This window comes from Mesoplodon densirostris, chromosome 16 (genome assembly GCF_025265405.1).
Source record: "Mesoplodon densirostris isolate mMesDen1 chromosome 16, mMesDen1 primary haplotype, whole genome shotgun sequence".
NCBI lineage: Eukaryota > Metazoa > Chordata > Mammalia > Artiodactyla > Ziphiidae > Mesoplodon > Mesoplodon densirostris.
The window spans coordinates 43,985,387-44,013,323 of NC_082676.1; the positions used below are offsets into that span (position 1 = coordinate 43,985,387).

The 27,937-nt window shown below is 52.1% G+C and overlaps 3 protein-coding genes across 14 annotated transcripts; 1 reads left to right on the plus strand and 2 right to left on the minus strand.

The window, feature by feature from the left end:
- Positions 1-8,144, minus strand: AHSP (alpha hemoglobin stabilizing protein). 10 transcript variants are annotated; one of them, XM_060120436.1, is made up of 4 exons: positions 7,175-7,350; positions 891-987; positions 609-687; positions 1-362 (listed from the first exon to the last, which is right to left on the minus strand). In XM_060120436.1, the coding sequence occupies exons 3-4, from the start codon at positions 681-683 to the stop codon at positions 159-161; spliced, it is 279 nt and encodes a 92-aa protein (XP_059976419.1). In that variant the 5' UTR covers positions 684-687; positions 891-987; positions 7,175-7,350; the 3' UTR covers positions 1-158. The 10 variants fall into 10 exon arrangements, with proteins under 10 accessions (XP_059976419.1, XP_059976412.1, XP_059976415.1 ...); XM_060120429.1 differs by having other exon boundaries at positions 891-1,039; XM_060120432.1 differs by having other exon boundaries at positions 891-1,039; positions 7,092-7,350.
- On the plus strand, positions 7,425-22,420 carry RUSF1 (RUS family member 1). 3 transcript variants are annotated; one of them, XM_060120424.1, is made up of 13 exons: positions 7,425-7,738; positions 7,949-8,063; positions 12,220-12,265; positions 13,897-13,929; positions 14,012-14,117; positions 16,352-16,453; positions 18,581-18,651; positions 18,731-18,915; positions 18,997-19,054; positions 19,436-19,506; positions 20,181-20,324; positions 20,434-20,511; positions 20,994-22,420. In XM_060120424.1, the coding sequence occupies exons 1-13, from the start codon at positions 7,439-7,441 to the stop codon at positions 21,089-21,091; spliced, it is 1,407 nt and encodes a 468-aa protein (XP_059976407.1). In that variant the 5' UTR covers positions 7,425-7,438; the 3' UTR covers positions 21,092-22,420. The 3 variants fall into 3 exon arrangements, with proteins under 3 accessions (XP_059976407.1, XP_059976408.1, XP_059976409.1); XM_060120425.1 differs by lacking the exons at positions 20,434-20,511; positions 20,994-22,420 and adding an exon at positions 19,938-20,052 and having other exon boundaries at positions 20,181-20,313; XM_060120426.1 differs by lacking the exons at positions 7,949-8,063; positions 13,897-13,929; positions 14,012-14,117.
- SLC5A2 (solute carrier family 5 member 2) lies at positions 21,203-27,817 on the minus strand. The gene is made up of 13 exons (XM_060120439.1): positions 27,670-27,817; positions 27,062-27,133; positions 26,881-26,985; positions 25,810-25,974; positions 25,394-25,499; positions 24,607-24,687; positions 24,226-24,455; positions 23,775-23,910; positions 23,434-23,541; positions 22,868-23,307; positions 22,577-22,792; positions 21,688-21,817; positions 21,203-21,612 (listed from the first exon to the last, which is right to left on the minus strand). Exons 1-13 carry the CDS (start codon positions 27,793-27,795, stop codon positions 21,386-21,388), a joined length of 2,142 nt encoding a protein of 713 aa, XP_059976422.1. The 5' UTR covers positions 27,796-27,817; the 3' UTR covers positions 21,203-21,385.
- Between the last annotated feature and the right edge of the window lie 120 nt (positions 27,818-27,937).

Sequence of the window (27,937 nt, forward strand, 5' to 3'; positions counted from 1 at the left end):
AACCATCAAAACAAGTACTGGTCTTTATTGAGGTGTCAGGGTGCAGTAACACCATAAAGGCAGAGCCTGAGGCCTTGAAGAACACAGAGGCAGCACTTAAGGGTCTCAGACAAGCCTGAGTCTCCCGGCTAGGAGGAAGGCAGCCTGTGATCGGGTGCTCACAAGGACTTCAGGAAGTTCCTATATTTGTCCAGGAAAGAGGCACACAGAGTATCCAGCTCTTGCCGAAGTTCCTGCACAGCCACGTCCTGCTCTTGCTGCTCCCCCACCATCTGCTGCCTATAATAGCTGATGTAGAAGTTCACCCAGTCATTCACCACAGTCATCATGTCTTCTTCAGGGACAGCAGGATCAGAGAAGACCTGGGGGTGGTGGTGGGATTGGGATAGGGGAGGTCAGGATTTGGCAAGGGAGACCACGCTCGGCCATGTGATTCAGGAATAACCACCAACTCTGACATCCTCTTTTCTCTGATTTGTATTACCTGTCTCCAGTTGTTTCCATCAACTCAACCATTACCCTCCCAGCTCCAAATTATTCTCCCTGCTCTGTTCTCGCCCACCTCCCAACGCTCCAGGCCTGTCCTCTGAAACAGAGCACAGACTTACCTGCTGATTTAGCAGAATGTTAAATTCCTTCATTCCTGTAGCAATGAGATCCTTGTTGGTTTGAAGAAGGGCCATCTGCCTGATTAGAGAAAGAGATGGTATTTAAGTATCTTTTTCTCCCAGGGTATTTCCCCCAATCTCCTCACTCCCCTTAAGCATCCCTGGGGCCCTGCAGGTTCACCTCCCCTCCACCACCTTTCAAACCCTGCCCTGCTCTGAGATCACATTTCCCCCAGGTTGGCTCACTGTCAGGTCCAACAGTGCTATGTATAGACGTCTCACCCACACTTTTCAGGGTCTGGATGTCCCTCTGTGCCAAGCTAGATGTAGACGAGGAGTCCAGTGTCAGCCAAAGAGGGAAACGCCCTGCATTTAGGTCCTGAGGGAGGGTGATAGGTCAACCAGGGGAGGGGAAGGAGGGAGAGGCTTCCCTGAAATTAGAAAGATAGCAAAGCCGAGAGAACAGATAAGTGGGGAGACACAGAAAACCAAACCAGGGATAGAGCCATGCCCTCTCCCCTACATCCCAGAATCCAGGCTCCAAATGCTAACGAAACTAACAGTAACTGTTAGATGCCCTGTTACAAGAAAGGCACTTTTAAAATCATCCTAACGAGTGGTGGCAATTATTCTCCCAATTCATAGGTGATATATTAACAGCAGCTAACATTACAGTCATCATTTGTGCCAGGCACAGTTTCAAGCAGGTATTAAGGTATTTATTCTTGGGAGTTCCCTGGTGGTCTAGTGGTTAGGATTCAGGGCTTTCACTGCCATGACCTGGGTTCAATCCCTGATCAGGAAACAGATCCTGCAAGCCACATGGCGTGGCCAAAAAATAAATAAATAAATAAGTATTTATTCTTATGAAAACTCTTGTTAGGCAAATTCCAATAATAGTCATATTTTGCAGATGAGCCTTCTGTAAGATGGGGGGACTGGACTCTACTAGGCTGAGTTCCACAGGAATGGAGACACATGTGTCTTATTCTCTAACATATCATCAGGTACTTAACAAAGCAAAAATACTTTTTTTCTTTTTAAAAAATATTTTACTAATGTTTTCCATTTTTATTTATTTATTTATTTATTTATTTTGGTACGCGGGCCTCTCACTGCCGTGGCCCCTCCCGTTGCGGAGCACAGGCCCCGGACACGCAGGTTCAGCGGCCATGGCTCACAGGCCCAGCCGCTCCGTGGCACGTAGGATCCTCCCAGACCGGGGCACGAACCCGCGTCCCCTGCATCGGCAGGCGGACTCCCAACCACTGCGCCACCAGGGAAGCCCTGTTTTCCATTTTTAATAGATTTTTTCAAATTTCAAAATCACCATATAATAACTGAAATAAGTGAAACATTATAAAAATTCACACTGAAAAGTGGATCATTGTTGCTCCCTCCCCCGACAAAGCAACCAGCATTCAAGATGTGTGTATTTCCCGTCACATCTTCCTCCATTCAAAAACCAGGCACCTATACACTCATGGCTTATTGCTCTGCTTTTTTGTTTATAGCATTATCTTAATTAATACACAGCAAATTAACGTCCTTTTGGTGTACGATGTTTGGATTTTAATACGTAGATTCATGTAACTACTACCACAATCAGGATACAGAACATTTCCGTTGCCCCAAAACTCCTTCGTGCTACCCCTTTGTAGTCACCCCCACTCTCATCCCTAAATCCTGCCAACCACTGATCTGTTCCCCATCACTACAGTTCAGTGTTTTTTTTTTTTTTTTTTTTGCGGTGTGCGGGCCTCTCACTGTTGTGGCCTCCCCCGTTGCGGAGCACAGGCTCCGGACGCGCAGGCTCCGGACGCGCAGGCTCAGCGGCCATGGCTCACGGGCCCAGCCGCTCCGCGGCATATGAGATCCTCCCAGACCGGGGCACGAACCCGTATCCCCTGCATCGGCAGGCGGACTCTCAACCACTTGCGCCACCAGGGAGGCCCAGTTCAGTGTTTTTGAGGATGTCCTATGATGGAGTCATACAATATCTAACCTTTGAGACTGGCTTCTTTCATTCAGAATAATGCCCTTAAGCTCCATCCAAGTTGTTTCAAGTAGCAGTGAGTTGTTCCTTTCCATTGCTAAGTGTGCATCGTATGGATGCACTACAGTTTGTTTATTCATTGACCCACTGGAGGACATCTGGATTGTTTGCAGTTATTGGCAAGTATGAATAGAGCTGCTGTAAATATTTGTGTACAGATTTTGTGTAAATGTGTTTTCATTTATTTAGGGTAGAAAGTATTTGTTACCACTAGGAGAAATAATTGCAATACAACCTGACCAAAAAAAAAATGTATACAGGGCTTCCCCGGTGGCGCAGTGGTTGAGAATCTGCCTGCTAATGCAGGGGACACGGGTTCGAGCCCTGGTCTGGGAAGATCCCACATGCCGTGGAGCAACTAGGCCCGTGTGCCACAGCTACTGAGCCTGCGCGTCTGGAGCCTGTGCTGTGCAACAAGAGAGGCCGTGATAGTGAAAGGCCCGCGCACCATGATGAAGAGTGGCCCCCGCTTGCCACAACTAGAGAAAGCCCTCGCGCAGAAACGAAGACTCAACACAGCCATAAATTTAAAAATAAATAAATAAATAAATAAATAATTTTTAAAAGCCAAGCATTTAAAGCCCTTAAAAAATGTATACAGAATTTAAAACAAACTCTTAATAGTTCAATAATAAGACAACCCAGTTTTTTTAAATGGCCAAAAGATTGGAACTGGCACTTCACAAAGAAGATATACAAATAGCCAATAAGCACATGAAGAGATGTTCAACATTATTACTCATCAGAAAAATGCAGATGGAAGCTATAATGTGATACCACGACATCCCCACTACAGCGACTGCAAGTTAAAAAGACCGATTAAGTGTTGGTAAGGATATAGGACAACTAGAAATCTCATACATTGCCAGTGGGAAGGTAAAATAAAATGTCTGAAAAAACAATTTGGCAATTTCTCATAAAGTTCAGCATACACTTACCACATGACCTGGCAATTCCACTCCTAGGTGGAGTCCATACACGTCTACAAAAATACTTACATGCAAATGCAAATGTTCATAGCAACTTTATTCATAATAACCCCAAACCGGAAACAACCCAAATGTCTAATAACCAGTGAGTGCATATACAAACGGTGGTATATTCATACAATGGAATACCACTCAGCAATAAAAAGAAACAGACTAATGGTACTCATGACAACATGGAAGAATCTCAAAATCATTACGCTGAGCAAAAGAAGCCAATCATGAAAGACCATATACAGTATAATCCCACTTCTATGAAATTCTAGAATAAGCAAAAATAATCTATAGTGACAGAAAGCACATCAGGGGTTATCTGTGATCAGAATACAAGAGTAGACATTAAAATGCACAGGTGCCCAAGAGAATTTTTTAGATAATGGGAATACATATCTTGACTATGACAAGCATTCTTATATACTGTTAGTAGGAGTGTAAATTGGTAAAGCTTTTTAGAGGGATAGTTTGACAATACTTGTTCAAATTAAAATACACATACCCTTCAGCCCAACAATTCTGCTTTGGACTCATTTTAAAGAAATATTCATATTCAATATACAGAAAGCCCTGTACAAGGAATTTATCATACCTATTTGTAATAAGGAAAAAAGCAATATGGGGAATCTTTATAGAAACTATGGCACATTCATACCATGGCATGACATGCAACTATTAAAATAAATGAGGTAGCTACGTATGTGCTGATAGGAAAAGATCTCAAAGACAACGTTTAATGAACTATAGTTAGAGCAGGCTACCTCAGGCTGTGAGTATGGGAGAGGGGATTAAATGTAAAATTATATTTCTCTCTCTGTCTCTGTCTCTCTCTCTCTCATGGTAAACAATGTTTACTTCTGGGCATTGACTGGTATTTGTTGAAAAATGGAAAGAAGGATAAATGTCAAGGGAGAATTTGACCTTCTCCATCTATATTATTGTTTGAATTATTTTACAGCTAGAATGTATCCTTCCATTATTTTTTATAATACTTAACAAGAATACAAAATTAAAAAGGAAGAAACAAGATGGTATAGTTCTGAAACCATTAGCCTCAAATTGGACACCTGCCTCAGGGCCTAGAAGAGTAGCAGCTTCTCACTAAATATCTGTTGAATGAATAGGAGAATGAATGTTTTTGCCACTTTTCAGCTCTGTCACCTTGATGAAGTCACTTCACACATGCAAACCCCAGTTTCTTTGTTTAAAGGAGGAATGAAATAATACCTATGAGGGTTATTGAGAAAATAAATTCATTCATTCCACAAATAGGTATTTGGCACCTGCCTTGTGCCAGGCCCTGGGAATGCATCAGTGCCAAAGACAAAGTTCCTCTTCTCTGGGAGCTTATGTTCTAGTGGGGGGAGTGAGAGGATGAACCGTAAGGGGTGAAGTCTGAAAGATGGAGCAGGGCCCAATCTACAGAGCTTCATGGGCCATGACAAGAAGTTCATGTTTTATTTTCAAATATGAAGGAAAGTCATTGAAGGGTTTGGAGGAGAATATTGCAATCCTCTTCCATAAAAGTAACAGGAAGCTGCTGAGAGGTTTTGAGCCGGGGAGTTTTAAGCTGTGTAGGGAGTAGACCATAAGCGGGTAGTTGTGGAAGTGGAGAGAACAGTGAGGATAAAGTCAAGGAGATGAGCAGCTTGGAGTGTTCTGCCTGGTGCTTACTATACTGCTGAATGCAGGCTGTCAAGAAGTCTCATGGGGTAGGGGAAGAGGAAGCATCCCTCATCTCTTTGTCAAGCCACTGATCTGGACACTGGGGTTGCAGAGAAGTGTATGAGTCCTTGTCAGGCACTTATAGTCCACTTGGGAAGACAGGACTTAGATACCTAATAAAAGCAAGTACAAACTGGCTCCAGAAAGCATATGCTAAGCGTTAAATGAGTTCTACAGTAAACAAGGGTTGCCATGGTCTCTGAGCAGGGAGAGGTCCATGTGGACAAAGATGGTCAGTAAAGCCTAGAGGGTTGGTAAATAGTGTGGCCGGATTTCTCAGTTTGCCCAGGATGGCTCCAGTCTGTTAGCCCGATGTGATTACTAACGGTGCCTCCTCTAAAGACACTCTCAAAAATCCTGATTTGGGGAATTCCCTGGCGGTCCAGTGGTTAGGACTCGGTGCTTTCACTGCCATGGCGCCCGGTTCAATTAAGCCCTGGTCCGGGAACTAAGATCCCGCAAGCCGTGCCGCGCAGCCAAAAAAAAAAATCCTGGTTTGGACAATATGTCATAGAGTAGTGCTGGTCATGAGGGCCCTATGGAGCAACGGGCCTCACATTTGAATACTTGACATTAACTCCAAATAATGGTCAACACTTAAATAGCCTGTACTATGTACCAAACATAGTTTAAGAGCTTTACACATATGACTCATTTAATCCTCATCCCAACCCTATATGGTAGGTACTAGTATTATTCCCCTTTTACAGGTGAGGAAACTGAAGGACAGAGTGGTGAGAAACTTGCCCAAGGTCTCACAGATACTAAGTGACAGAACATGCATCCAAACTAAGGCCCTCTGGTGGAATTCATTCCTGGAGGTTAGTCTCAGTTCAATATACCCACAGAAGCTAACATTTAAAATATCACACGTTTGTATCCCTTCAATTTTTCACTCTCACAGGAACCAACCAAACAAACAAAAAATCAAATGCCCTGGGTCTACCTCAGCCTCAGAGACTCTGACTAGCTTTTAGGTAAGGTGAGGTGAGGTGGAAAAGCATTCCAGGCTGAGGTCCAAGAGAAAGATGATAGTTAGGGAGAATCAGAAGTTTCAAGCAGGGAATCAAACTGTGAGGGTCCAAGAATGCTGGGCTAAGGAACCAGGATATTTTATTTTCTGAAGAAAAGAGAACGCTTTTAGCAAATTTCTATTTTGAAGGCAAGTACATTGCACTAGATGGGAAGGAGAAAGGGAGAGAAGAGAGGGAAAGGAAAAGGAGGTGAGTTTGGAGGGAAACACTGTCTTTAGACTTTTCCCCCAATTTCATAGACCCTCTCCCCCAATAAACACAGAAGAACTTCTTGCCTATTTCTCCTATTTGCTGACACTATTCACTACAATCCCTTGATTTTCTTGTTCCTCAAATGTTCTTAGGATCCTTTCAGAAATAATACTCTTCTGGTCAGGAAAAGCTGAAGGGCAGAAAATTTCTAGTGGAGGGCCAGAGACGCCCAGAAGGAAAACAAAACCCCCCAAAACCACAAACAAACAAAAAGGGAAGCTTTACAGGGCCTCAGGGATCATCTGGTCCAACTTCTCATCATGCATGCATTCATTCATAAATATTATCTCTTTTACGCACCTACTATGTGTTGGGTACCGGGGAGAGAATAGGAGTAAAATACAGGCCCTGGCCTCACAGCAAAGAAGCCACCTGAGGACCAGAGAGGGACACTGAGTTGCCCAAAGCCACACAGCGAAAAATTCTGTGGCCGCACCGGGTCTCAACACGATTCCGTAGAGACGCCCTCTTCCCTTCTCCCCATAACTGTAAAGTCGTGGGTCACAGCAAAGCAGGTACCTTCAGGGCTTGGCGGGCCAAAGGGCTCTCGCGGCCCCATACAAGATGCTACAAAGAACCAGGACCGGGACCAGCCCCGAGGGGTCGAGGCGGGGCCGGGAGGTCGGAAAGGAACCATCTGGTTCCTGGGCTGGCTGGAAGAGTACGCGGAGGCAGGAGGCCCTTTCTCGAAGGAATAATGCCCCTCTGCAGCCGCCGTAGCCGAGCAGGACGCGTCTTCCGGCCACGTTTCTCTTCCCGCGGAACTAAAGGGAGGAATCCAGGATGGCATATGTCGCCAGGAGTGAGGCCCCACTGTGCTCCGAGCAGTTCGGCTCCGGGACGGCCCGGGGCTGCCGCGCCGCCGCCGACGGGAGCCTGCAGTGGGAGAACTGGGGACGGCGCTGGTGGGGGTTCTCCGGGGCCTTCACAGCGAAACCCGGAGGACGAGATGGGGGCGAAAGGGTGGCTCCCGGGACGGCCAGTCCACCTCTTTCCCGGCTCCTGGCTGTCTTCCTACCTCAGGGCTTCCCCGATAGCGTCAGCCCGGACTATCTGCCCTACCAGCTGTGGGATTCCGTGCAGGTCAGCCCGGCCGACTGGGGAAGGGAGCGACATGTACCCGGGGTAGGGGAGACAGCGCGCCACCTCTCCCTCCCCGCTTACAGACTGGACACTGAGGCCCAGAGCCGAGCTGTGACACGTCCCAGGCCACACACCCAGGAGAGCTGATAACAGGTCTTAGACCTCCATGCTCCTGCGCCCACTCCTCACCCCACTTCTTTTCTTCTCCAGGCCTTTGCTTCCAGCCTCTCGGGTTCCCTGGCCACCCACGCAGTCTTGCTGGGCATAGGGGTAGGGAACGCAAAAGCGTCTGTTTCAGCTGCCACGGCCACCTGGCTCGTGAAAGGTGAGCTGGACCCCTGGAGTCTCACCGATCGCTCCTCTCAGCTCTGCCATTTCTCTGTCCACTTTTTCCTTCGGCTGGGAAGCCCAGCCCCTCCTTTCCCCTTCTCCCAGTGTTTTGGTACCTAGCTCTGGGCTCTGATGAGTATGTTTATTTCTGCATTCCTGTCTGATTAGATCCGGGAGCCAAGCCTCCCCACTTCCTAGAAGAGTGCCTTGTACCTCGTTAAAAAACAAAATTCAACTGAGTAAATTTTAAAGATTTGTATTGGCTTTATTGACGACTGACTGGTAACCCATGGCGGGAACACCCTCATCCCGCCCACTAGCCTTGGTAGCTGCACTCCGTTCCCCATACGTACTGTGCAGTGTCCCTTAATCATCTGGAGCTCAGATCCCTAAGTAAACCGTCCCCTCCCCTTTACTCCTAATCTGTGGAGGACTGCCTAAGAGTTTGGTTATTGAATAAAACTGCCAACTGCCTTGGGTGTGGGAAATTAGTTAATTCTAGATAGAAACAGTTTTGTAATAGGTCCTGAGTGGCAGAGAGGAGGTTTGGGGAAGGGTGAAAGGCATTTTATATCCTCTGGGATACTAGATGATGCCATGGATAATAACTATAGTAACTATCTGTTGAATGTGTACCGCTTTTTGAAAAACCGCTAAAGGGGGCGGGGGGAAAAAGATACAGTTTGGTACCGTGCTACCTAGACGGTGAAAAGGGAAACTGCCCACATCAGGAGGGCCAATGGCTCTCTCCACCATCCTTTGTCTTTCACTGTTGTTCCCAGTGGCGGTTTAAATCAGACCCAAGGTAAGGCTCATTCTGCACCTAGCATCAGCCTGGCCACAGCTCTGGTGAGCCTCCGTGGACCTTTTGGAGAATCTGGAGGCTCCTGCTTATACCCTTACCATTAAGATGAGCATACTGTCCACATGTGAGTCACTGCTGGAAAGAAGCTCTTTCTCTGAGACTGCATATCAGTGGAGAAGTGGTGGTGATCTGTGCCTCTTGTCCTAGTTGTCTCTTCTTTTAATAATAATAGTTCCCTGAACAGTACTTACTGTGTACCGGTCTTTAAATGTCCTGACTCAGTCTTCACAATAGTTCTGAGACGGGTATTGTCATTATCTCCATTTTATAGATGGGAAAGCTGAGGCACAGCACGGTAACTTGCCCAGGGTCACGGATGTGAACCCAGGAGGTTTAGTTCCAGAGTACATTTTCATACCACCGCACTGTGCTTAATTTGGATCTTTTCCATTCCTCTCCTATTGGTTAATTGTTTGGAATGCAGTGGGAGCTTGGGTCAGTAGTTCCATGTCATTTCTAAGCACCCTAGTCTTATCACCAACATGTTGCTTATGTATGTCTTCAGCTCAGGCGAGTTACTAAAAAAATAAGACCATTTTAAGATGTGGAAAAATATCCTCTTACTTTAAAGCCTGTTGTTGATATTAAAGGAAACCCCCTTAATTAAAAGGATATTAAAAACTTGTTTCCATCAAACATGGGAAATTTGTATGCAGAGATTTATATAAGACACTCCCTTGGAATTTTTTGATGTGGTCACTTTTAGTTACAGATCTCTTAATAGAACATGTTGTTAATTGTCATAACTAGCAATAGTAATACTACTAGCAGCCAATATTTTGCCAGCTGAGTGTATGCCAGACATTTTGACATGTAATATGTAACTTAATCTCTGCAGCAGCCATATTAGGTAGATGCCTTTATAAGTACCTTTTTCAGAGAGGGAAGCTGAGGCACAGAGAGGTTTAGTAACTTGCCTAAGGTCACATAGGGCCAGGATTTGGACCCAGGCCCACTGACTCCTGTATCCCACCCTTAACCACCCACTCTTTGGCCAGTTAGGATTTCAGAGTGGAGCCGAGTACAATTTATGGACAGTTGATCCCTTACTAGAATTCAAAATTTTTAGATCTTACAGCATGGCCAGTTGTAACTGAGGCAGAGAGGAGCAGGTGGGAATTAAGTTTCCTGGTCTAGTGGACAGTGTTGACTTTCAGCTAATAGGGAGGATGTATGTCACTGCATCCTATTGCCAACCTCCAGATTCTGACAAGGGCCCTGCAGACTGCCTCCGATGAAAACTAGAGTAGGCCCCTTTCTTGTGTGAAGGACATACATACCTGATTGGCAGAGACTTTGCAGTCGGAGGGTAGAAAAATAGTCTGGCTCTGTGAGCTCTCAACCAGTAAAAGTAACCTTGCCATGTTCAGAGTCACTAAAATGATCCAATACAAAAATCTTGAACAATGAAAATTTTGGGTAGAATTAAAAGTACTTGAAAGGAAGAGTGTGGGTGAGTGACAGCGGGAGGAGGCTTCTAAAGCCACCCTGGGGAGTATAACTTCCAGGGACAGAGGGGACAGAAATAGAGAAGCCGAGCAGGCCGGATGGGAAATGTGTTATACACACGCCTCTGAATGAGGCAGCTGCTGCTCAGCCCCAGCCAACTGGAGCAGTAAGGGGAAGCAGGCCTGGTGCTGCCGTGTCTTCAGGTTCTCGGAAAGCTGTAAATCCAGATTTTCTTGTAAAATGCCCCATTTTCGTTTATCAATCTTCGAGCTTCAGTTGCTTCATCTTCGAAAGGGGATGAGCCCTTAAGCTCGTAGGATTGTTGTGACGATTGAAAGACATGGGTATTTCAGGTTTCTGCCAGAGTGCTTAGCGGTCTCCTTCAAGTCCAAGGCTGGGTAAAGATGTCTAGCTCGAAGGGGTCAATGCCCAAGGATGGCCGCCTTGGCAAGAGGAGAATGAGGAAGGCTGGCCCATGTCACCACCTTTATATGTCGTGGGACATTCTCATCCCTTCTGCCCACTACCTAGTTCTCCTTCTTGCAGTCCCCCACTTAAGGGTCCCTTCCCTCAAGCTCAAACAAGCTAAGGGTCCTCTGCCCGCTCTGCCTGTCCTTCCCAGTGCCCACAGTGTGAGGCCTTCTCAGTTTGATGCTAGAACAGTCCTTCTTTCTGATCCCCCTGTGGGCTTAATGAGTACTACTCTCAGTGTAAGGTAGGGTCTAAATCAGTGGTTGGCAAACTTTCTGTAAAGGACCAGACTGTAAAGATTTTACACTTTGCAGGCTGTACAGTTTCACTTGCAGCAACTTGATTTTGCCATTGTGTTATGAAAAAAGCCATAGACAGTCTGGAAACAAATGGCACAGCTGTGTTCCAGTCTATTTACAAAAACTGCGTAGAAGCCCACAGACCACCGTTAACTGACCCTTGGTCTAAATCTGTGTTTTTCGTAGTGGCTGCTGTCTGCTTTTACACTGGCTTTTGAGCCTGGAACCATGACTCTGGCTCACTGTGGTACCCCCCAGGCCTCACGGCAGTGGGTAGCCAAGAAGCACTTGTTGTGCAAGTGAAGGTCTAGTGGATTCCAGAGACCTCTCTGACTCTCCCTAGTCTGAGGAGGCCTCTCCCTCTGCCCCACACTCCCAGCTCGCTTGTCACCAACCTGCAGTTCAAATCCTTTTTATTTATTTATACTCTGATGACCACCTGTGAACCCATTGCGCAACCTAAGAGCTAGAATATCAACAATAACCTCTGAACTTTCCACACAGAATTTCCTGCTTTTTAAAAAAATAGTTTTACCATATAGATATATATACCCAAACCCTATATTGTTTAGTCTCAGTCGTTTTCGAGCTTTATGAAGAGTATACTGTGCTGTATGTAGTCATCATGACTTACTTTTTCATGCAGGATGATAATACTAGGATTCATCCATGCCGATGTGGGTAATTGTGGTCCATTAGATTTTCACTGCTGTCTAGTATGCCCCTGAGTAAATGTACCAGAATTTGTTTATGCATTCTCCTGTTGATGAGCATTTGCATTATTCCCAGTTTTTTGCTGTTATAAACAATGCTGCAAAGAATATTTCTGGTCCGTGTCTCTTGGTGTGCATGGGTACCTAGTTCTCTGGGGGTACATGCTGAGGGACTGCTAAGTCTAGGCACTTCTGACCCCATAATGCAGCTACGTCTGTCTAGAACTTATCGTACCAGACTGAGCTCCCAAGGGCAGCGATCCAAGGTGGAAAGCCATCTCAGTGCCAGGCTCTGCCAGGCCCTACAGCCCCCAAGGCTCTTGCTTGTTCCTTACCGATGCCTCTCTCCCCCAGATTCAACTGGCATGCTGGGCCGCATCATCTTTGCCTGGTGGATGGGGTGAGTTTTTCTTCCCAATCTGCAGACTTCTAGCCACTCTCCCTAGACAGGACTCACGTCTTTCTCAGCCCTGGCTGTATTTTCAGCTCCCCCTCTTTCCTACCAGTCTCCAGGGGTGGGGAGATTTAGCAGGTATATCAGAGCTAAGGAGTCTTTAGTGAGTACCCAGTACAGGTGACTTGCCCGGGGTCACCAAGCAGTGAAGCCACAGAGCCATTGCCAGGATGAGATCTGCCTTCAAAAGCACTGATTTGCCCCTCTGCTGCCCATCATGGAAAAACACAGGGAGCCACAGGCTCTGAGCATCCTCTGCTGGCTTGTTAAAAGAGAAGCTTGGATGGGACAGTGCTTAGCCCAGAAGGAATACCTTTACTCCAGAGGCTTCTGTGGCGGCTTAGATACTTGGTTGGACTTTGCTAAGCTGAGCGGGGAGTGGGCTTGGGTAGGTCATCAGGATCCCTGTCCGACCTGGGATCCACATCACCATTTATCTAGAAGGGATTGAGGGTGTCGTGCTGCCTGCTTCCTCCTTGAGTCAATACTGGGTGACCTCAGGAGTGAGTTAGTATCTGCCATCAGTCGTGGTTGTGAGGTGCAGTGAGCTATGTTAAGTGCTTAGCACATAATAAGTGTTCAGTAAACACCAGCTGCAATTACTAACCCTAACTGGGCCTCACCAGCTCTCTGTGTATCCTCTCCAATCCTTGTAATAACTGTGTAGAGTAGGATTGAATGTGTACCTTTTCCAGATGTGAAGCAGACCAAGTCACACAGCTTGTAACTGGTGAGATGGGATTTGAACCTAAAGCCTGTAGTCTTTCTGTGGCATCAGGCAGAGCCCAAGACCAGGCCCACGTGTTCTAGTCCTGCCTTTGCCATATATTCGTTCCATCAGGAGTTCCCCATGTGCGTCCCATGCCCCGTCCAAGAATGCTCCCTTTCCCTCTAGGAGATTTCAAATTAAGGGTCAGGGCTAATGGTGCAAATTCTGAGCTGGGCAGGGGGCTGCAGCATCTCCTGCCACTGGGATCTTGGAGAAGTAGTCCCTGGGGGTTTGTGCAAGGGCCAGGGTGTCACTCGGCCTGCAGAGGAGGGAACCATCTGCGGCATCGTGTAATAGAGATCTCCTAGGCTGGATGTCAGAGCCTGGCTCTTTCGGCCTTTTCCCCCCACTCCCATTTGATCCGAGGGAAGTCATATCCCTCTCTGGGCTAGTTGTCTGTAACATGCAGGGTAGTGTTTACACTAAATGTATTGTTTATAGAATATGTGGACTTCTTGCTGGGTACCTTCTATGAAGCAGAAGGAAGAGGAGGGGAGTTGGCAGAGGAACCCAGGGATGGCCTCTCTCCCAGGAGGACCCAAGGGTGGGGAGCAGCCACAAGGCAATCAGTTTTTTCCTTTGGTGCCTCATGGGTTAGTAAGGGGGAAATATGAGTGACCACTGAAGGTCCTCCCAGCTAATGGCATTTTAGGCAGCAGTGACAGGGTGTGGGGACAGATGTCTGGCTGGGGTGTGGGTTTTCCTGAGCCCTTCGGACCTTACAAAGGCATAGGAATGGCCTGCACTGCCCACAGGCTGTGTTTTCTCCTTAAATCCAAATTGCAAACCAACCTCTCCTCCCCCACAGGAGCAAAATGGACTGTAATGCCAAGCAGTGGAGGTGAGAAGGGGCTGGAACTGAGGGGAGGGGAGTCTTCTAGTATGAAGGTCTCTGACCTCTGACCTCTTATCCCTTCCCCCAGGCTTTTTGCCGACATCCTCAATGATGTAGCCATGTTCCTCGAGATTATGGCTCCCATATTCCCCATCTGTTTCACCATGACCATCTGCATCAGCAACCTGGCCAAGGTACCCACCTCTGGGGCACTCCTGTACCCAAGATACCTGCCCTGGTGGTGCTGTGTGCGGGCTCACTTGGGGCCCACAGGGGATCCCAGCCTGGGCCCAGTGTTCAAGGCATTTCTAGAAGAGTGAAGAAGTTCAGCTGTTTCTTCTGGGACTCAGCCATGTATTCTGATCCTCCTCCAGCCAGACAGCCTCCAGAGCCTCAGAGGGTCAGTCTAAGGCAGTGTCTGGAGCCATGGGACTGGTGAAGGAGCTCTGAGCTGAAAGAGAGTAAGGGTGGTCCAGTGTCAACGTCTTGGGACCAGCTCCCTGGCTACCTTTCATTCTTTCAGTAAAATATTTAGGGTGCCTACTGCATGTTCGGCACAGAATACAGGCCCTCCCATCTTTGAAAGAAAGCCACACATAGTTAAATATTTATCGAGTGATAGCTATAGGCATTCCAGATGAGAAGTGTAGGGGGCTGCAGGAGGGTTCAGCAGGGAATCTGGCCTGGTCCAGGGATGCAGGAAGGTCTTCCCTGGGGCTGGGTCCTGAAGTCTGAGTGTGAGGTACAGCGTGGGCACTCTGAGCAGAAAGAACAGTGCAGGTCAAGGTCCAGTGGCAAGACAGAGCACAGACCGGACAGCAAGGCTGAAGGGGCAATTGGGGTGAATCCAAGCTCTTCTCTGCCAGGCTGCTGACCTCATGATTCCTTCAAGTTGGCCTCATCCAGATGAGGAAACTGAGGCCTAACAAGGTTCGGTAAAGAGCTCAGCCTGTCTTCCCCACAGGGTTGAGTACCTGGCACAGAGTAAAGAGTCTTAAGAAGATATGTAAGGCCCATCTTAAAGGCCCATCTATCTGTTCAAAATCACTTGTGTTTCTCTGCTGGGCACTACTGATATTTAGGATTTTAGGAACAGTTCTTTGTGGTGGAGGCCTCTGAGCTTCCCTGGCCCAGGCACTAAAGGCCATGAGCACCCCCTCCCCCTCCAGGGCAGGAGACCACAGAGAAACCAAGGATTGTGACCTCTGCCTAAATTCTGCACTAAGCTCCGCCTTGGGGGCCTCAGTCTCTTCATCTGTCGAATAAGGGACTCGAACAGGGCCATGAACTTCCCCTTCCCCACCTTCCCGCCCCTCCCCAGATTTCCAGCACCTCCAGCCCTGAGGTACACCAACCAGAAGCCTGGTTGTCATCCATGCCTTCATCTCCTCCCCCTTTACCTGTCACCCTCAGCTAAACCTCCATTCATGTCTGTTATTTGCCCTCTTAAATCTCTCCAGTCCTTTCACGCCTCCATCCCCATGTCACCTGGTGATTCCTTGCTGCTGAAAAAGCACAGTTATTTCCTAGGTCATCTCCCTGCGTCTATTCTCACCCCTCTTCAGTCCTTCTCAGAGCAACCCCATAGTCCTTAATAGAGTGGAAATCAAATCAGGTCCCTTCCCTGTGCCCATTGCTCTTGGTATAAAGACCTTACAAGGCTTGGTAAGTTCTATGTGATCAGGTCCCCGCCCATAACTCCAGCCTCATTTTGATCCACATTCCTCTTACCTTCAAACAAACACTGCCTATGTAACAACTAGTTTATTTGTTTACTATCTGATGATTTATAAGCTTCATGAGGTCAGGGGTTGTACTGAAGTCTCTCACAGCACCTAAATCTGTATCTGACATCTAAAAGAGATTTGATAAACATGAACGAAGTCAGTGACCCTAATCGATGAGCTCTCCCATCTCAGAGGGAGAGCCCTAGGAGGTCAGGGCCACTGGTGTGGGTTTTGAACTGGCCTGGAAGGCTTGGCTAGGCCTTGACTGGGGCAGGAAGAGAGTGGAGTTAGTTCCAGGCAGGCAGAATGTAAGCACCAAGTTGGAAACCAGACTTGGCTCTGCAAGGGGGAGGGTGCAGCCAAAGCAGAAGTTGGAGGCTGGGGAGGTTCTGGGCTAAGAATGGTCTGTGGGCCTCCACCTTGCGGGGAGAAAGTGAGTTTCCTTGGGGCTGGGTCCACAGGGTGGTGTGACAGGCAGACCTTCAGTTTTCTCCTGGAGCAAGACAGGGGAGGTGGGCCTAGTGGAAATGCGGGGTGGGAACAGGAGACCAAGGACGGCATTCAGGGTTTTGCTGCAGGGTGGCCTAAGGCCTAGTTTTCTTAAACTGGTTTGAGCCATTTATTTGGCTCACCCACAGAAACTCCTGTGTTGCAGCAGGTTATGGCCACTCTGACTTTCACTCTTCCCTTTACCCACCCAGTGCATTGTGGGCGTGGCTGGTGGGGCCACTCGGGCCGCACTGACCATGCATCAGGCCCGGAGAAACAACATGGCCGATGTGTCAGCCAAGGACGGCAGCCAGGTGAGCAGCCAGAATTGGAGGGATGGTGGGGGGAGCGCGGATGTACGGGAAGGGGGGCAGACATCAGACCAAGCCACGATTTGGGCATATGAAGAGAAGCACCTGAGTGCTCCTGCGGGGCAGGGTGGGAGACAGGTGGGAGGAAATGTAGCTTCTCCCTGCTCTGACTCTTAGGATAGGTAGTCAGTGTGAGGGCTCGGGCTCAGGCTCTGGCGGCAACAAGTCCAAGCTGGTCATCTCAGCCCCTGCCTGCTGCCCGTGAGGCCAAGAGGGAGCCCTTGCCCTGGACCTCGCCCTCTCTAGGCAGAGCCCCACCCTGGGAGGTGCATGTTCCCCCATGAAGCCCCACACGTTAAAGCGCCTGGCAAGTCAGAAAGTGCTTAGCATGTGAGGAGGCCGGAGTCACTGCAGAGGCTTCCGCTGGGCAGTTTAGCAAAGCCCTTCCGGCCCAACCCTCACCTGACCAAAGGAGCCTGACGTGGAGGTGGAGGCACCCTTAGGCTGAACCCTTCAGGTATCGCCACCCTCCGTACCCCGGTGCTAAGTGCCTATGTGCACTGCATCGTTTACCTCTCACAGCAGCCCTCTAAGGTGGATACTGTTACTATTTCTCTTTTACAGATGGGGAAAGTGAGGCCCAGGGTGGTCACAAGTGTGATGGTTTTCTTTGACACTGAAGCAATTTAGAAACCTCTGTTCTCTGCAGTCCTACTTTCTGGCCTTCTCTTATATTGTTTTATTAAATAGAATTTCATTAAAAAAATTGACTAATTCCTTTCAATGATATTAACACAAGCTAATGTTTTTTAAACATTGACCATGTGCCAACTATTTCATGTGTATGAACTCATTAAATCCTTACAGTGGTCTCGTGCAGGGGTGTTCTTTGTTGCCACTCTACAGATGAGGGGAAAAAAGGCACCGAATGGTTGAGTCTCCCTGGGTCCCTTTGGGCACATCCCTTCTCCCCGGAAATGGTTGGATGAGTTCTTCCCCATTATCACTTCCACAGGTTGTTAGGGAGGGGAAATAAGTACAACCAGCCCCGTGCCCGCTGTCTCACCCGCCCTCTTTCCAACCCCCAGCCCCTTCCACCCCCAGATGCATTTTCCAAGGCCCCAGGGCTTCCTCAATTCATGGAGGCAGTAACATCACTGGGGCAACGAGACACGTGCTCAGCCCCAGACTAGGCCCCTGCTTTCTGCTGATGTTGCTTTGCTGCCACTTGATGTGGCTGCTGGAAATGACTGCTCCCACCTGGGGAGGGGAGGTCCCTCTGCCCCTGAGCTCCCAAGGCCCCTGATCCCCAGTTTACTGTCACACCCACAGCCTTTATTTCCACGGCCCGCCCCTTTGCCAGGACGACTGGGTAAGAAGAGCTGCAGTCTCAGGCCCCCTCTGTGCCAGAACCAACTCTCCCGGGGAACCTCGTAGTCAGGGACACCAGTCCAGACTCCTCCTCTCTCATGATGAGTTGGGGGGCGGTGGCCAGGGGTCTTCTCCCCTAGGGTAAGCTCAGTCAGGCCATCTCGGGCCATCAGGAGGGTCTGATAATATTGATTCTCAAGGGAAGTTTGGATCTTGTGCTTTTCTTCCTGGGTGGTTCCTTGACCCCTTTGCAAAAGTATCTGCTGGTTACTGGGCGGATGGACCTTTTTTTTGTTTTTCTGTTTTTCGGGGTTTTTTGTTTGTTTTGGCCATGCTGCGTGGTTTGCAGGATCTTAGTTCCCCGACCAGGGATCGAACCCATGCCCCCTGCAGTGGAAGTGCAGAGTCCTAACCACTGGACTGCCAGGGAATTCCCTTTTTTTTTTTTAAACCACCAAATAAAATAGTTTTACTCTGTGGACATTTACTTGCCTGCGTGTAGGGCTACACTTTGACTCTTGCAAAACAAAGAAGGCATGTTCCACAGGCATTCCAAGGGCATTGCACCTACCTGGGCAGAGAAGCAGCTGGTATCTTAAATGACAGCTCACTCATCAAAAGCGTTAAAAATTTCCTAGGCACCCTTATCAGTGTAGGGAGTGTCTGGGGCAGGGTGGGGTGTGGTGAAAGGCACTCAGGGGTATTCCTTCTGGCCTGGAGGGGAGCCCTCCAGCTCCCATCCCCTCTGCCATTTTCCAGGAGACGCTGGTAAGCCTGGCAGGGCTCCTGGTCAGCCTCTTGATGCTTCCCCTGGTGTCAGATTGCCCCAGGTAAGCCGGGACCAAGGGCGGGGAGGAGGCGCCCCGCTGGGCCTCTGCTCCCGTTGACCACCTCACTCTGTCACCCCAGCTTAAGCCTTGGCTGCTTCTTCTTCCTCACTGCCCTCCACATCTATGCCAACTACCGGGCAGTCCGGGCCCTTGTCATAGAGACCTTGAACGAAGGCCGGCTCTGGCTGGTCCTGAAGCACTTCCTTCAGCGGGGAGAGGTACTTGGCCCTGCTTCAGCCAATCAGATGGAGCCGCTGTGGACAGGTGAGCCAGCCCCTCGGTTTCAAGTTTCCTATATCTCCTAGTCTCCCCCTGCCTGGGCCTCCTGACTCCAGCTTCCCACAGGTTTCTGGCCATCTCTGTCTCTATCCCTGGGGGTCCCCCTACACCGTGTGACTTCCAGGTGAGTGGCCCAGCGTCTCCCACCCATCACCACGGTCACCCCCTCCCCACACAGGCTCCCTGTTCTGATCATACACTGGCCTCCCCCAACCAACCAAGCCCCACCTCTCTGGTTCTCTATTTCCACCGAACAGACTTGGGGGTCAGTGTGGGTGCTTGAGGGCAGCAGGTGTATAACATGAAGTAGATATAAGGGATCTTATATTTGTTGGATGCAGGAAGAAAGGAAGGGTTGATGCGGGGGAGGGGTAACGGCTGAGGGATGGATGGCAAGGAGGTGCAGGACAGTTAGGGTTAACAGTTAGGTGGCTCTGCAGTTGACTGGGTGGTCACTGCTGCCTTTGTCTTCTCCTCTCCCACTGCACGCTCTTCTCTCCTTCAGTGTCTTTGAGCTGCAAAAGCTGGTTGAGGGGCACCAAGAACCCTACCTCCTTCGCTGGGACCCATCACAAAGTAAGTGTGCCGTGTTCCCCCAGCTTCAGACACCCTCCTGGGCTCAGCCTCTCATTCCTCCAGCCCCAGGGCCCCAAGCCCTGGACACGCGCTGGACAGTTTGGAGTCTGCCTAGTGTCCTGAAGGGAGCTCTAGACTAAGATTGGATGCATTCAGATTATAGCTACATGCCCCAGTGAAGTTCCCTTTACCACTCTGTAAAATGGCGCTAACAATACCTGCCTTATTAGCTGCAGGGTTTTTATGAGGATCAAATAAGGTGACTATGTAAAAGCACTTTGTACATTGCAGCACACTCAGATAAGAGTAAGACCTTTGTTTATCCCTGAGGAACCACTTTCCTCTCCTATCCGGGGTCACCTCTTGAGGAAACATGTACTAACGTTTACTGGTCTGCTGGTCCTGTGTTAAAAGCTGCTTATTCTCACTAGCCATTAAAGACGTGCAAAATAAACCCACCTCAGGGAGCTGCTCTGAAGTTGTATTTTGGAAATTACTTGGCCGGAGCACTGGGGAGCAACATGAGATGAAGTTGGAAAGGAAAGGGTGAGAGATGACCTTTCATGCCAGGCCAAGGCCTTTGGGCCAGACAGGGATGAAACAGGCTGGTAGGCCTGAGAGTGTTTGGGGAGGTGGCCCTTCCCTGGTACCAGTCTGTCCCTGGGTCTCTCCAGACCAGGTACAGGTTGTCCTGAGCCAGATGGCAGGCCCTGAGACCATTCTAAGGGCTGCCACTCACGGACTGGTGCTTGGAGCCCTGCAGGGAGATGGACCCCTCCCAGGAGAGCTGGAGGGACTGAGGAATCGAGTACGGGCTGGTAAGCGCCTCACAATCTAGGCTGCTCCTGACTCAAAGCGGGGTGGAGAGAGGAAGGACCCTGTTCGGCTTGGGGAACCCAAGAGCTTCTGGTTCTTCACCCACTCCAGGTCCTGAGAAAGAGAGCTGCGTCATCGTCAGGGAGACCCACCGAGTGTTGGACAAGCTATTTCCAAAGTTCTTGAAAGGTAATATCCTTCTGCTTCATGGTTCCTAGGCCTTCTCCCAGAGGCCCTGCCTGCCCCCATCCCCACCCCTTCACCTAGAGGGTGGAAGACCTGGGTTTCTCTCTGTGATCTCAAGTCTGGACCTCAGTTTCCCTGTCTGCAGGATGGGGAGGTTAGGATGGTCTCTGAGGTGCTGTCAGTGTTGACAGACTATGGAATCCCAGTTGGCATTGGAGAATGGTGGGCGGGGGGCGGGGTAAGGCTCACAAATTACTGATGATGCTCTTTCATTTAGCACCTACTCCATTCTGGTCCTTTTTCATGTGCTGCTCAATGAATTCTTGCTGCAACCAGATGAGGTTTTAGGCTCATTTTATGCCAGAGATGACCCAGCAGAGGCAAGGGGAACCTGAGCAGTACACCCAGCCTGTGCTGCTCCTTCCCCCTCCCCAGGGTCAGCCCAGAGTCTCCTCCCCAGCAGTATCCCTATGCCCTCTCCCCAGGACTGCAGGATGCGGGCTGGAGGACTGAGAATCACCAGCTAGAGGTGGATGAGTGGAGGGCCACATGGCTCCTGTGTCCAGAAAAGAAGCTCTTGTGAGCAGCCCAGCCAGAGGCCCAGGTCCCAGAACAGGAGCCTGGAGCAAGGACACTTTAGCCACAGCAGGACCTGGAAAAGGCAGCTTTATTTTTGCTTAGGGGCAGCGATGTGACCAGTTGGCCAAGGAAGTGACTACCAATCAGATGGACTGGGCCCCAGGCAGAGACAAAGTGGAGAGAAGGGGTACCAGGGCCTTCCCCCGCACTCTCCTGCCCCAGGCCCTTCTTACCACTGCAGGCTCCCCACCCCCACTCGCTGCAAGGCTGTGGCTCATGGCGCCTGACACAGTTGACCTCAGGCGTAAAAGCCCCAGAGGAACGTGGCCACGGCCATCATGAGCAGGGCATTGAGGTTGACCACGCGGGCCCAGCTTGGGTCCTCACTGATGTCCTCCAGTCTCCTGGCTGCGGCAGCCATCTCCTCCTGGGTAGGGCGTGGGGGACTGCCTGCCCCACCCCTGCTCATTCCACAGAACCAGAGCAGGCACTGGCGGAACAGGCCTGGTGCTGGGGACGGGGGCTCTGGGAGGAATTGCGGCCGTACAGTTAGTCTGCTCCCCCAGCTCCCCCACCCCAGCTCCCCAGGCAGTGCCTTACCCTCCATCTCCACCGCGTGCTCAGGGCGCCCGTTCTGTACAGGGGCTGAGGCTGGACCTTCTAGCTCCTCAGCATCCAGGTCCTCCCGCTCCTCCTTGCTGTACCGGAGACTGAAAACCAGGCGGTGGAGCTGGGGAAGGGTGGGAGCAGGGACCAAGTGGGAGTGCCGTTCCCCCACCCTGAACCTGGAGGTCCCCCGTCCACACCGGCACTCCCTTACCTCCCTCTGTCCAGCCTGCACACCCGCCCAGGCTCACTCCAGGATGACCTTCCATGGCTGCCCTTGGCCCTCAGGCTAAACCCAAGCTCCTCAGCTGGGTGTTTAAAGCTCTTGGCCCTGCTCAGCCCTCTGCTTCATCACCCTGTCTACACTCAGATTATAGTACTTTAGTCTTACAGCCCTGCTAACAGTGTTCCTTCCTGTGGGTGTTTGCTCACAGGGTTCCCTCCTGCTGCCTTTCCCCTTCTCCACCTGTGGGGTCCTGTCCATCCTTCTGGGCCCACCTCTTTTGTCCTCCCCCAAATCAGCTCTGCCCTGGGGCACCTGCCTTGCCACAGCACAAGACCAAACCCTTTTTGGGCTTTCAGGGTCGTGCTCTGTCCCTCTCTGCCACCAATCAGGCCAAGACTCTGGGGGGCTTTAACCTCCCCCACAGTCTTCTTCAAGCCACCTCCAAAGCACTTCAAATAAATGTGATTTAAATAAAAACATTGTACTTGCTTTGCAAATGAAGCTTCAGACTGGACTCTCAGCCTGCCCTCACCAAGCCTCGGTGTAGAAATTCAGGTGCTACCCACTGGGAGTTCTGGGAAGCAGGCTGGCTGACTGCTGTTGGAGAGGGCCCGCAGCGGCCCACGTTTGGTGCCGGGTCCAGAGGCCCGCACTTACGTGCTTGCGCGGGATGGGCGGTGTGCACAGCGAGACCACGAGGGTGAGGAGGCCGGAGCAGACGAAGAGCACGATGGCGAAGTAGAGGTAATGCACGCGGCAGAGGAGCGCGGGGCACGCCGAGGGGCGCACGCAGCTGCCCGAGCCAAAGGAGAACTCGGGAACCAGGCGTGCCAGACCCATCAGCAGGCCCCCGATCAGTCCCCAGAAGGCGCCCTGCGGGGCCAGAGAGCGCATCAGCCTCGGGTTTCCAAGTCCGGCCCCGACCTCCCAATGAACACACACACTCACCTTCTCATTGACGCGGGGCACGAAGAGCGCCAGCACGAAGACGGCCGACACCGGCGGCGCCAGGTAGCTGGAGACCGACTGGATGTAATCAAAGAGCTGCCCGCCCTGCGCCGCCTGCACCACGGGAAGCCAGGCCACCGACACGGCCACGATGAATACCACCCAGAGCCTGCGGTGGACGGCCATCAGGTCAGGACGGCCAGGCCCCGTCTCCCCCTGTCCCTCCGAGTGCTCCCTGCCCCCACCCGGGGCTGATTCGTGGGGCAGGAGATGGAAAACCCAGGCCCACCGTCCTACTAGCAGCAACTCGCGGTCGCCCGCGCGGGGCCGCAGGCGCGTGTAGATGTCCATGGTGAAAAGCGTGCTGCTGCTGTTAAAGATCGAGGCCAGCGAGGACATGAGCGCTGCCAGCATGACCGCCAGCATGAGTCCGCGCAGACCTGCGGGCCGACGGAGCCGTGAGTCTGGGCCCACGAGGGGGTCCCGGGAGGGTGCGGACTGGGCGAGGGGTGACTCCTCCCACTGGCGCCTGTGGGCAGCGGGGCAACCCGGGGGCCCGCCCTCACCGTTGGGCATGAGCTTCACGACGAGCCGCGGGTAGGCGATGTTGGAGCACCCCACCTCGGTGCCACACACGCGCTTACACACCTCTGGCACCACGCACGCCACCTCGTCTGCGGGTAAGGGCACGACGCGGCTAGGGCGGCACCGGGTCTGGAACTTCCCCAGAAGTGGGGATGGGGAATCCCAGTGGAGGAGAGATGGGACCCCCGGGTGGGAGGTGGGACTGGGTGGCCCAGATCTTAGGACGGGAATGGAAATGGGAGACAGGCACTTGTATCCTTGCACAAGAAAGGGGCTGCATGGGGCACAGGACTCTCGGTCGGGGCGGGGTTGCTGACGTTACCCGGGTAAAGAATGCGGCTGATCATGCCCGGCATGACCATGAGGAACATGGGCATCAGCTTCAAGTAGCCGCAAAGGATGCAGCCCGCCTTGATGTGGGTCAGATTTTTCCCAGCCAGGCAGCGCTGCACTATGACCTGCGACGAGAGGCGTTCGACTACCTGCGTCCAGTCCCGGGTACCCCGCCCCGCCCCCCGCCTTGCCTCAACTCGCCGCGCTAATCCAGACCCCGCGGCTGGCCCATCGAAGCGGGCAATTCAGCTCCAAGCGCAGACCCTGACTCGGATCTGGCTCCATCTGTTTTAGCTCTAACTGGCGGGCTTCCCGCTCCCTCGGACCACGCCTTCCACCTGGCTTCCCAGATGGGTTCAGGCTCCACCCATCTCAGCTCCGCCCACCGCGGTTCCAGTTCTGCCCCAGCCTCGCTCCCCGCCCAGGCCCTGACCCCGCACCTGGTCGCTGCACCAGTACCAGCTTGAGACAATGGTAAGCCCCAGAAGCAGCGCAGGCCACGGCAGGTCCCCCGTCACAGGGTCCCGGAGCAGATGGTAGGAGTCGGGCCGGGGTCGATAGCAGGAGCTGGAGATGTTGCCCACCGCCGGATCCTCGGACACCGTCAGGGCCGTCATTGCCCCCAGGTATTTGTCGAAAAGCCCCGAATACCCGCCCACCTCATGGAAGGCTGTGAGGGCAAAGCAGTTAGGGGACATGGTGCCCGCGACAAGGCCCTCCCTAGGACCCACATGCCGCAGACGCGCGATGTCCCTGCTCCCAGGTGGAGAGATCTGCGAACTGTGACCTCTGCGCCCCTCCCCCATCAGCTGAGCCCATACCGTAACCCATGAGGACGAAGGCCCCCGCGAGAATGACGAAGGTCTGCACCGTATCCGTGTACATCAGCGCTGCCAGCCCTCCTGCAATGGCCTGGGTCAGTGGAGACAGCCCAGACAGGCTGCCACTAGTACATACAGTGTCTTTGTGCGAATTGGAAAAGGGCTCCCCTTTCCTGGAGGGCAAATTTCAAAAGGATGGCCCATTCCCTGGGCTCACGCACTCCGGCTTCAGGAGGCAGGGCTGTGTGAGCACAGTGGGGCTGAGTTTTAGGCTCCACTAATGCCAGGTGCCCACGTGCAGGACTTCCACTACAGGCCCTCCTCTCAGCCCCAGTTTTCTCTTCTGTGTGATAGGAGGAGGTGATTCTCTAAGGTCCGATTCTCATCCCATTCGAAGGGGTGGGCCCCTCAGGCCGGCCTTGGTACCAGGCCCCACCCACACTGCTCCAGCGTCAGGCCTCGGGCACCACCCCAGAATCCTCCAACCTGCACTGGGTTTGGTGAGCTTTGGAGTCTGGCCAAGTCGGCTCTCCCTTCCCAGGTGTTCAAGAGCTGTTAAATCTTCCTTTTTGCCTAGGCCCAGGACGGGCTCAGATCTCTGAACCTCCAGACCAAATCCAAGGAATGTGGAGGCGGGGGAGTAGTTTGCTTTCCAAAGATTTAGGTCCTTCTCCTGCTTGGATCACATCACACTTAAGAACTTCTCCAGCCCACTTTCCTTTGGTGACTCCCCTAGGCCCCGCCCACAGATCCATGCTCCCTTCCCTAAGCCCCCGCCACCTGCCACCTGTCACAGTGTAGATCATGGTGATGCCCAGAAGCGCGATGACGGAGGCATAGATGTTCCAGCCCAGAGCCTGTTGAATGAATACCGCCCCGGAGAACATGTCCACCTTGGTGGGAGGAGCAAGCATGCAGGTCAGGACCCAGGGGCCAGGGTGGGGACCCAGGTCCACTTCCTGCCCAGATCATGACCCTACATGGCCACGCCTCAAAGGTTCCCTCATTTTTTGATGCCCTGGTCTTCCCAGATACCTCTCACTATGGTTGTCGCCCCAGAAGCCTATTCCTTCCAGGCCCTACCTCCATCACGGTTCTTACAGCCATTGCTCCTTGGTCCCGCCCCATCCAGGGCTTTCCAGAGACCTCCACTGGGTGATCCCACCCTACCAGGGTCCCGACCAGCTCCCCGTGCGTGCGCACCGAAATCTTGGTGAAGATGTACAGAAAAAGCGAGAGCACGGACAAGTAGAGGCGGATTCGACGGCCGCCAAAGCGCTTGCGCAGGTACTGCGGCATTGTAATGACGCCCGCGGTCAGGTACACGGGCACGAAGAGCCAGCCAAGTAGCAGCACCACGAACAGCGCCTGCGGGCACAGCGCGACAGCTGAGGGTCACTCCCTGTGGGAGATCCTGCCATGAGTGCGTCCTCGCCCCTGATGGGTCTGAGGAACCTTCTTCTCTTGGTGAAAAGTGCTACTCCAAGGCAAGGTTGCAGGAGGGGCCCAGAGGACACAGATGCAGATGTCTCTGGGCCCTGGTCATTAGGGACAAGGTCTTGATACTTTGCTGGGCCCTTAGCTAGAGCCCTTCTTGCCCTGCCAGGCCATGACCCCTGGCCATCCCTCCAAGATGATCCCTATCCTCCTCGTCCTCCCCCCAACACACACACCTGAATCCAAGCACAGAACCCTCAGGCTGACCCCCAACACACACACCTGAATCCAAGCACAGAACCCTCAGGCTGACCCCCAACCTCTGCCTTCCCTCTCCTCTCCACCCACCCAAACTTTCTGTCCCTCAGGGCTCAGCTCAGAGGCCTCCTCCTCCAGGAAGCCCTGAGCTCAAAGCCCTGATTTTCCCAACCCTCCGAGGCGAGCCTCAGTCCCAGAGTTTCGTCTCCTGCCCACTTCTGCAAGGGGCTTTCATTTAGCCTAGTGATCCTCACAGGCCACAGATTCAGAGGGCATCAGAAGAAGCACTCCACTATCCTTGAGACTGTTCATCCCACTTCAGAGAGGAGTAAAATCAAGGCCACAGAGGGCGTGGCTGGTCCAGGCTCACCCCTGCCCTGAACGTGGTATCTCCCACATGCCTCTGCCTCCAAGCTGGCTGCGTGAGCCTCCCTCGAAGGCCAACCCTACCTCACAGCTGGGAAGTCCCACCTCTGGTCTCACATCCCCACCTCTCCCGCCTGGAGTCTCTCTCCAGGTGTGACCCTTCCAGGGGTTCCCACGGGGAGGTGGGGGTTATTGGCAAAATGGGGCGCTCACATTCCACTCAAATCCAGCCACAGCCAGGCCGCTTGCTGCGCCCGTCCCTGCCAGGCCCACGAAGTGGCCACTGCCGATGTTGCTGGCGAAGAGAGAGGCCCCGACCTGGGTGGCCAGAGGTTGGGGTGAGCCAGGCTGCTTCCCTAGGCCTCCGCCCACTCCGTAGCCCAGTCTCTCTCACCGGCCACCACGCCATGCTTCGTCCCGCCAGGAAGTAGCCGCCAACGGTGCCTCTGTTGGTTCTGCACATGGACTGGGGGACGGGAGTGGGGAGAGGCCTGGGTTCGGGGCACATCTTTGGACCTCATTAGCCTCCTCAACACATTCCTCAGCCTTGTTTCAGGCTGAAGATTAACCAGCGCATGGCTCCCCTGACGGTTCATACCTGCACCCCCAGCCTCCTCCCAGGCACCCAGATCTACCCAGACCCTAACCTAGGGTCTGGTTCCCCAAGCCTGAGTGTGGCTGCATTCGGCCGCACTTTCCTGGGGCCCCTGGATTTGGGTTTCTGGTCAGCCAGCCATTATGTAGAAGAGATCTCATTTAGAATGCTGTCCCGATGAAGATCCATCAACCCCTCAACTAGTCCAATCCAAAGGTGGACAGACAAGGCATGCATGCGTGTGGGCTGGGCCACCCTGGGGCTAGCAAAAGACTTACCTGCCCCCCACCCTGGGTTTCTCCCTCAAAAGATCCAGGCATCCTTCCCCTACCACACATCGGGACTGTCCGAGACTTTCCCCCCAGGCTCCAAAAGCGGGCCCCCAGCAGCATCCCCCAACTTCTCACCCACAAGCCGACACCAATGACCAGCAGGAAATAAGCCGCAATGACCAGGATGTCGGCAGGGTTGTCAATTAGGGCCCTCTGTTCCCCCAGCCCTGGTGCTGAGCCTGCCTCTGTGTGTTCCTCCATTCTGCCCAGGATCTGCCCCTCAGGACACCAGCCCCTGGATTCCCCCCAGGGAAGGATTAATGGTTACCCCCGGGGCAATGAGCCGACAATTCCCCCCTCCCTGGCTTTGTTTAGCTGAATCAGTTCTCATCGAGGCTGCAGG

Bases quoted from the DNA above. Each gene is read 5' to 3' on its own strand.
- AHSP (XM_060120438.1), bottom strand. From the start codon at position 683: ATGGCCCTTCTTCAAACCAACAAGGATCTCATTGCTACAGGAATGAAG. The intron at 363-608 runs GTAAGTCTGTGC...CACCACCCCCAG, and splicing joins ACATTCTGCTAAATCAGCAG to GTCTTCTCTGATCCTGCTGT.
- RUSF1 (XM_060120424.1), top strand. From the start codon at position 7,439: ATGGCATATGTCGCCAGGAGTGAGGCCCCACTGTGCTCCGAGCAGTTC. The intron at 14,118-16,351 runs GTACCCACCTCT...TTACCCACCCAG, and splicing joins GCATCAGCAACCTGGCCAAG to TGCATTGTGGGCGTGGCTGG. The intron at 18,652-18,730 runs GTAAGCCGGGAC...CTGTCACCCCAG, and splicing joins CTGGTGTCAGATTGCCCCAG to CTTAAGCCTTGGCTGCTTCT.
- SLC5A2 (XM_060120439.1), bottom strand. From the start codon at position 27,795: ATGGAGGAACACACAGAGGCAGGCTCAGCACCAGGGCTGGGGGAACAG. The intron at 25,975-26,880 runs GTGAGCGCCCCA...CTGTGCCCGCAG, and splicing joins TGGCTGGATTTGAGTGGAAT to GCGCTGTTCGTGGTGCTGCT. The intron at 23,911-24,225 runs GTGCGGGGTCAG...CTCTCGTCGCAG, and splicing joins GGTACTGGTGCAGCGACCAG to GTCATAGTGCAGCGCTGCCT.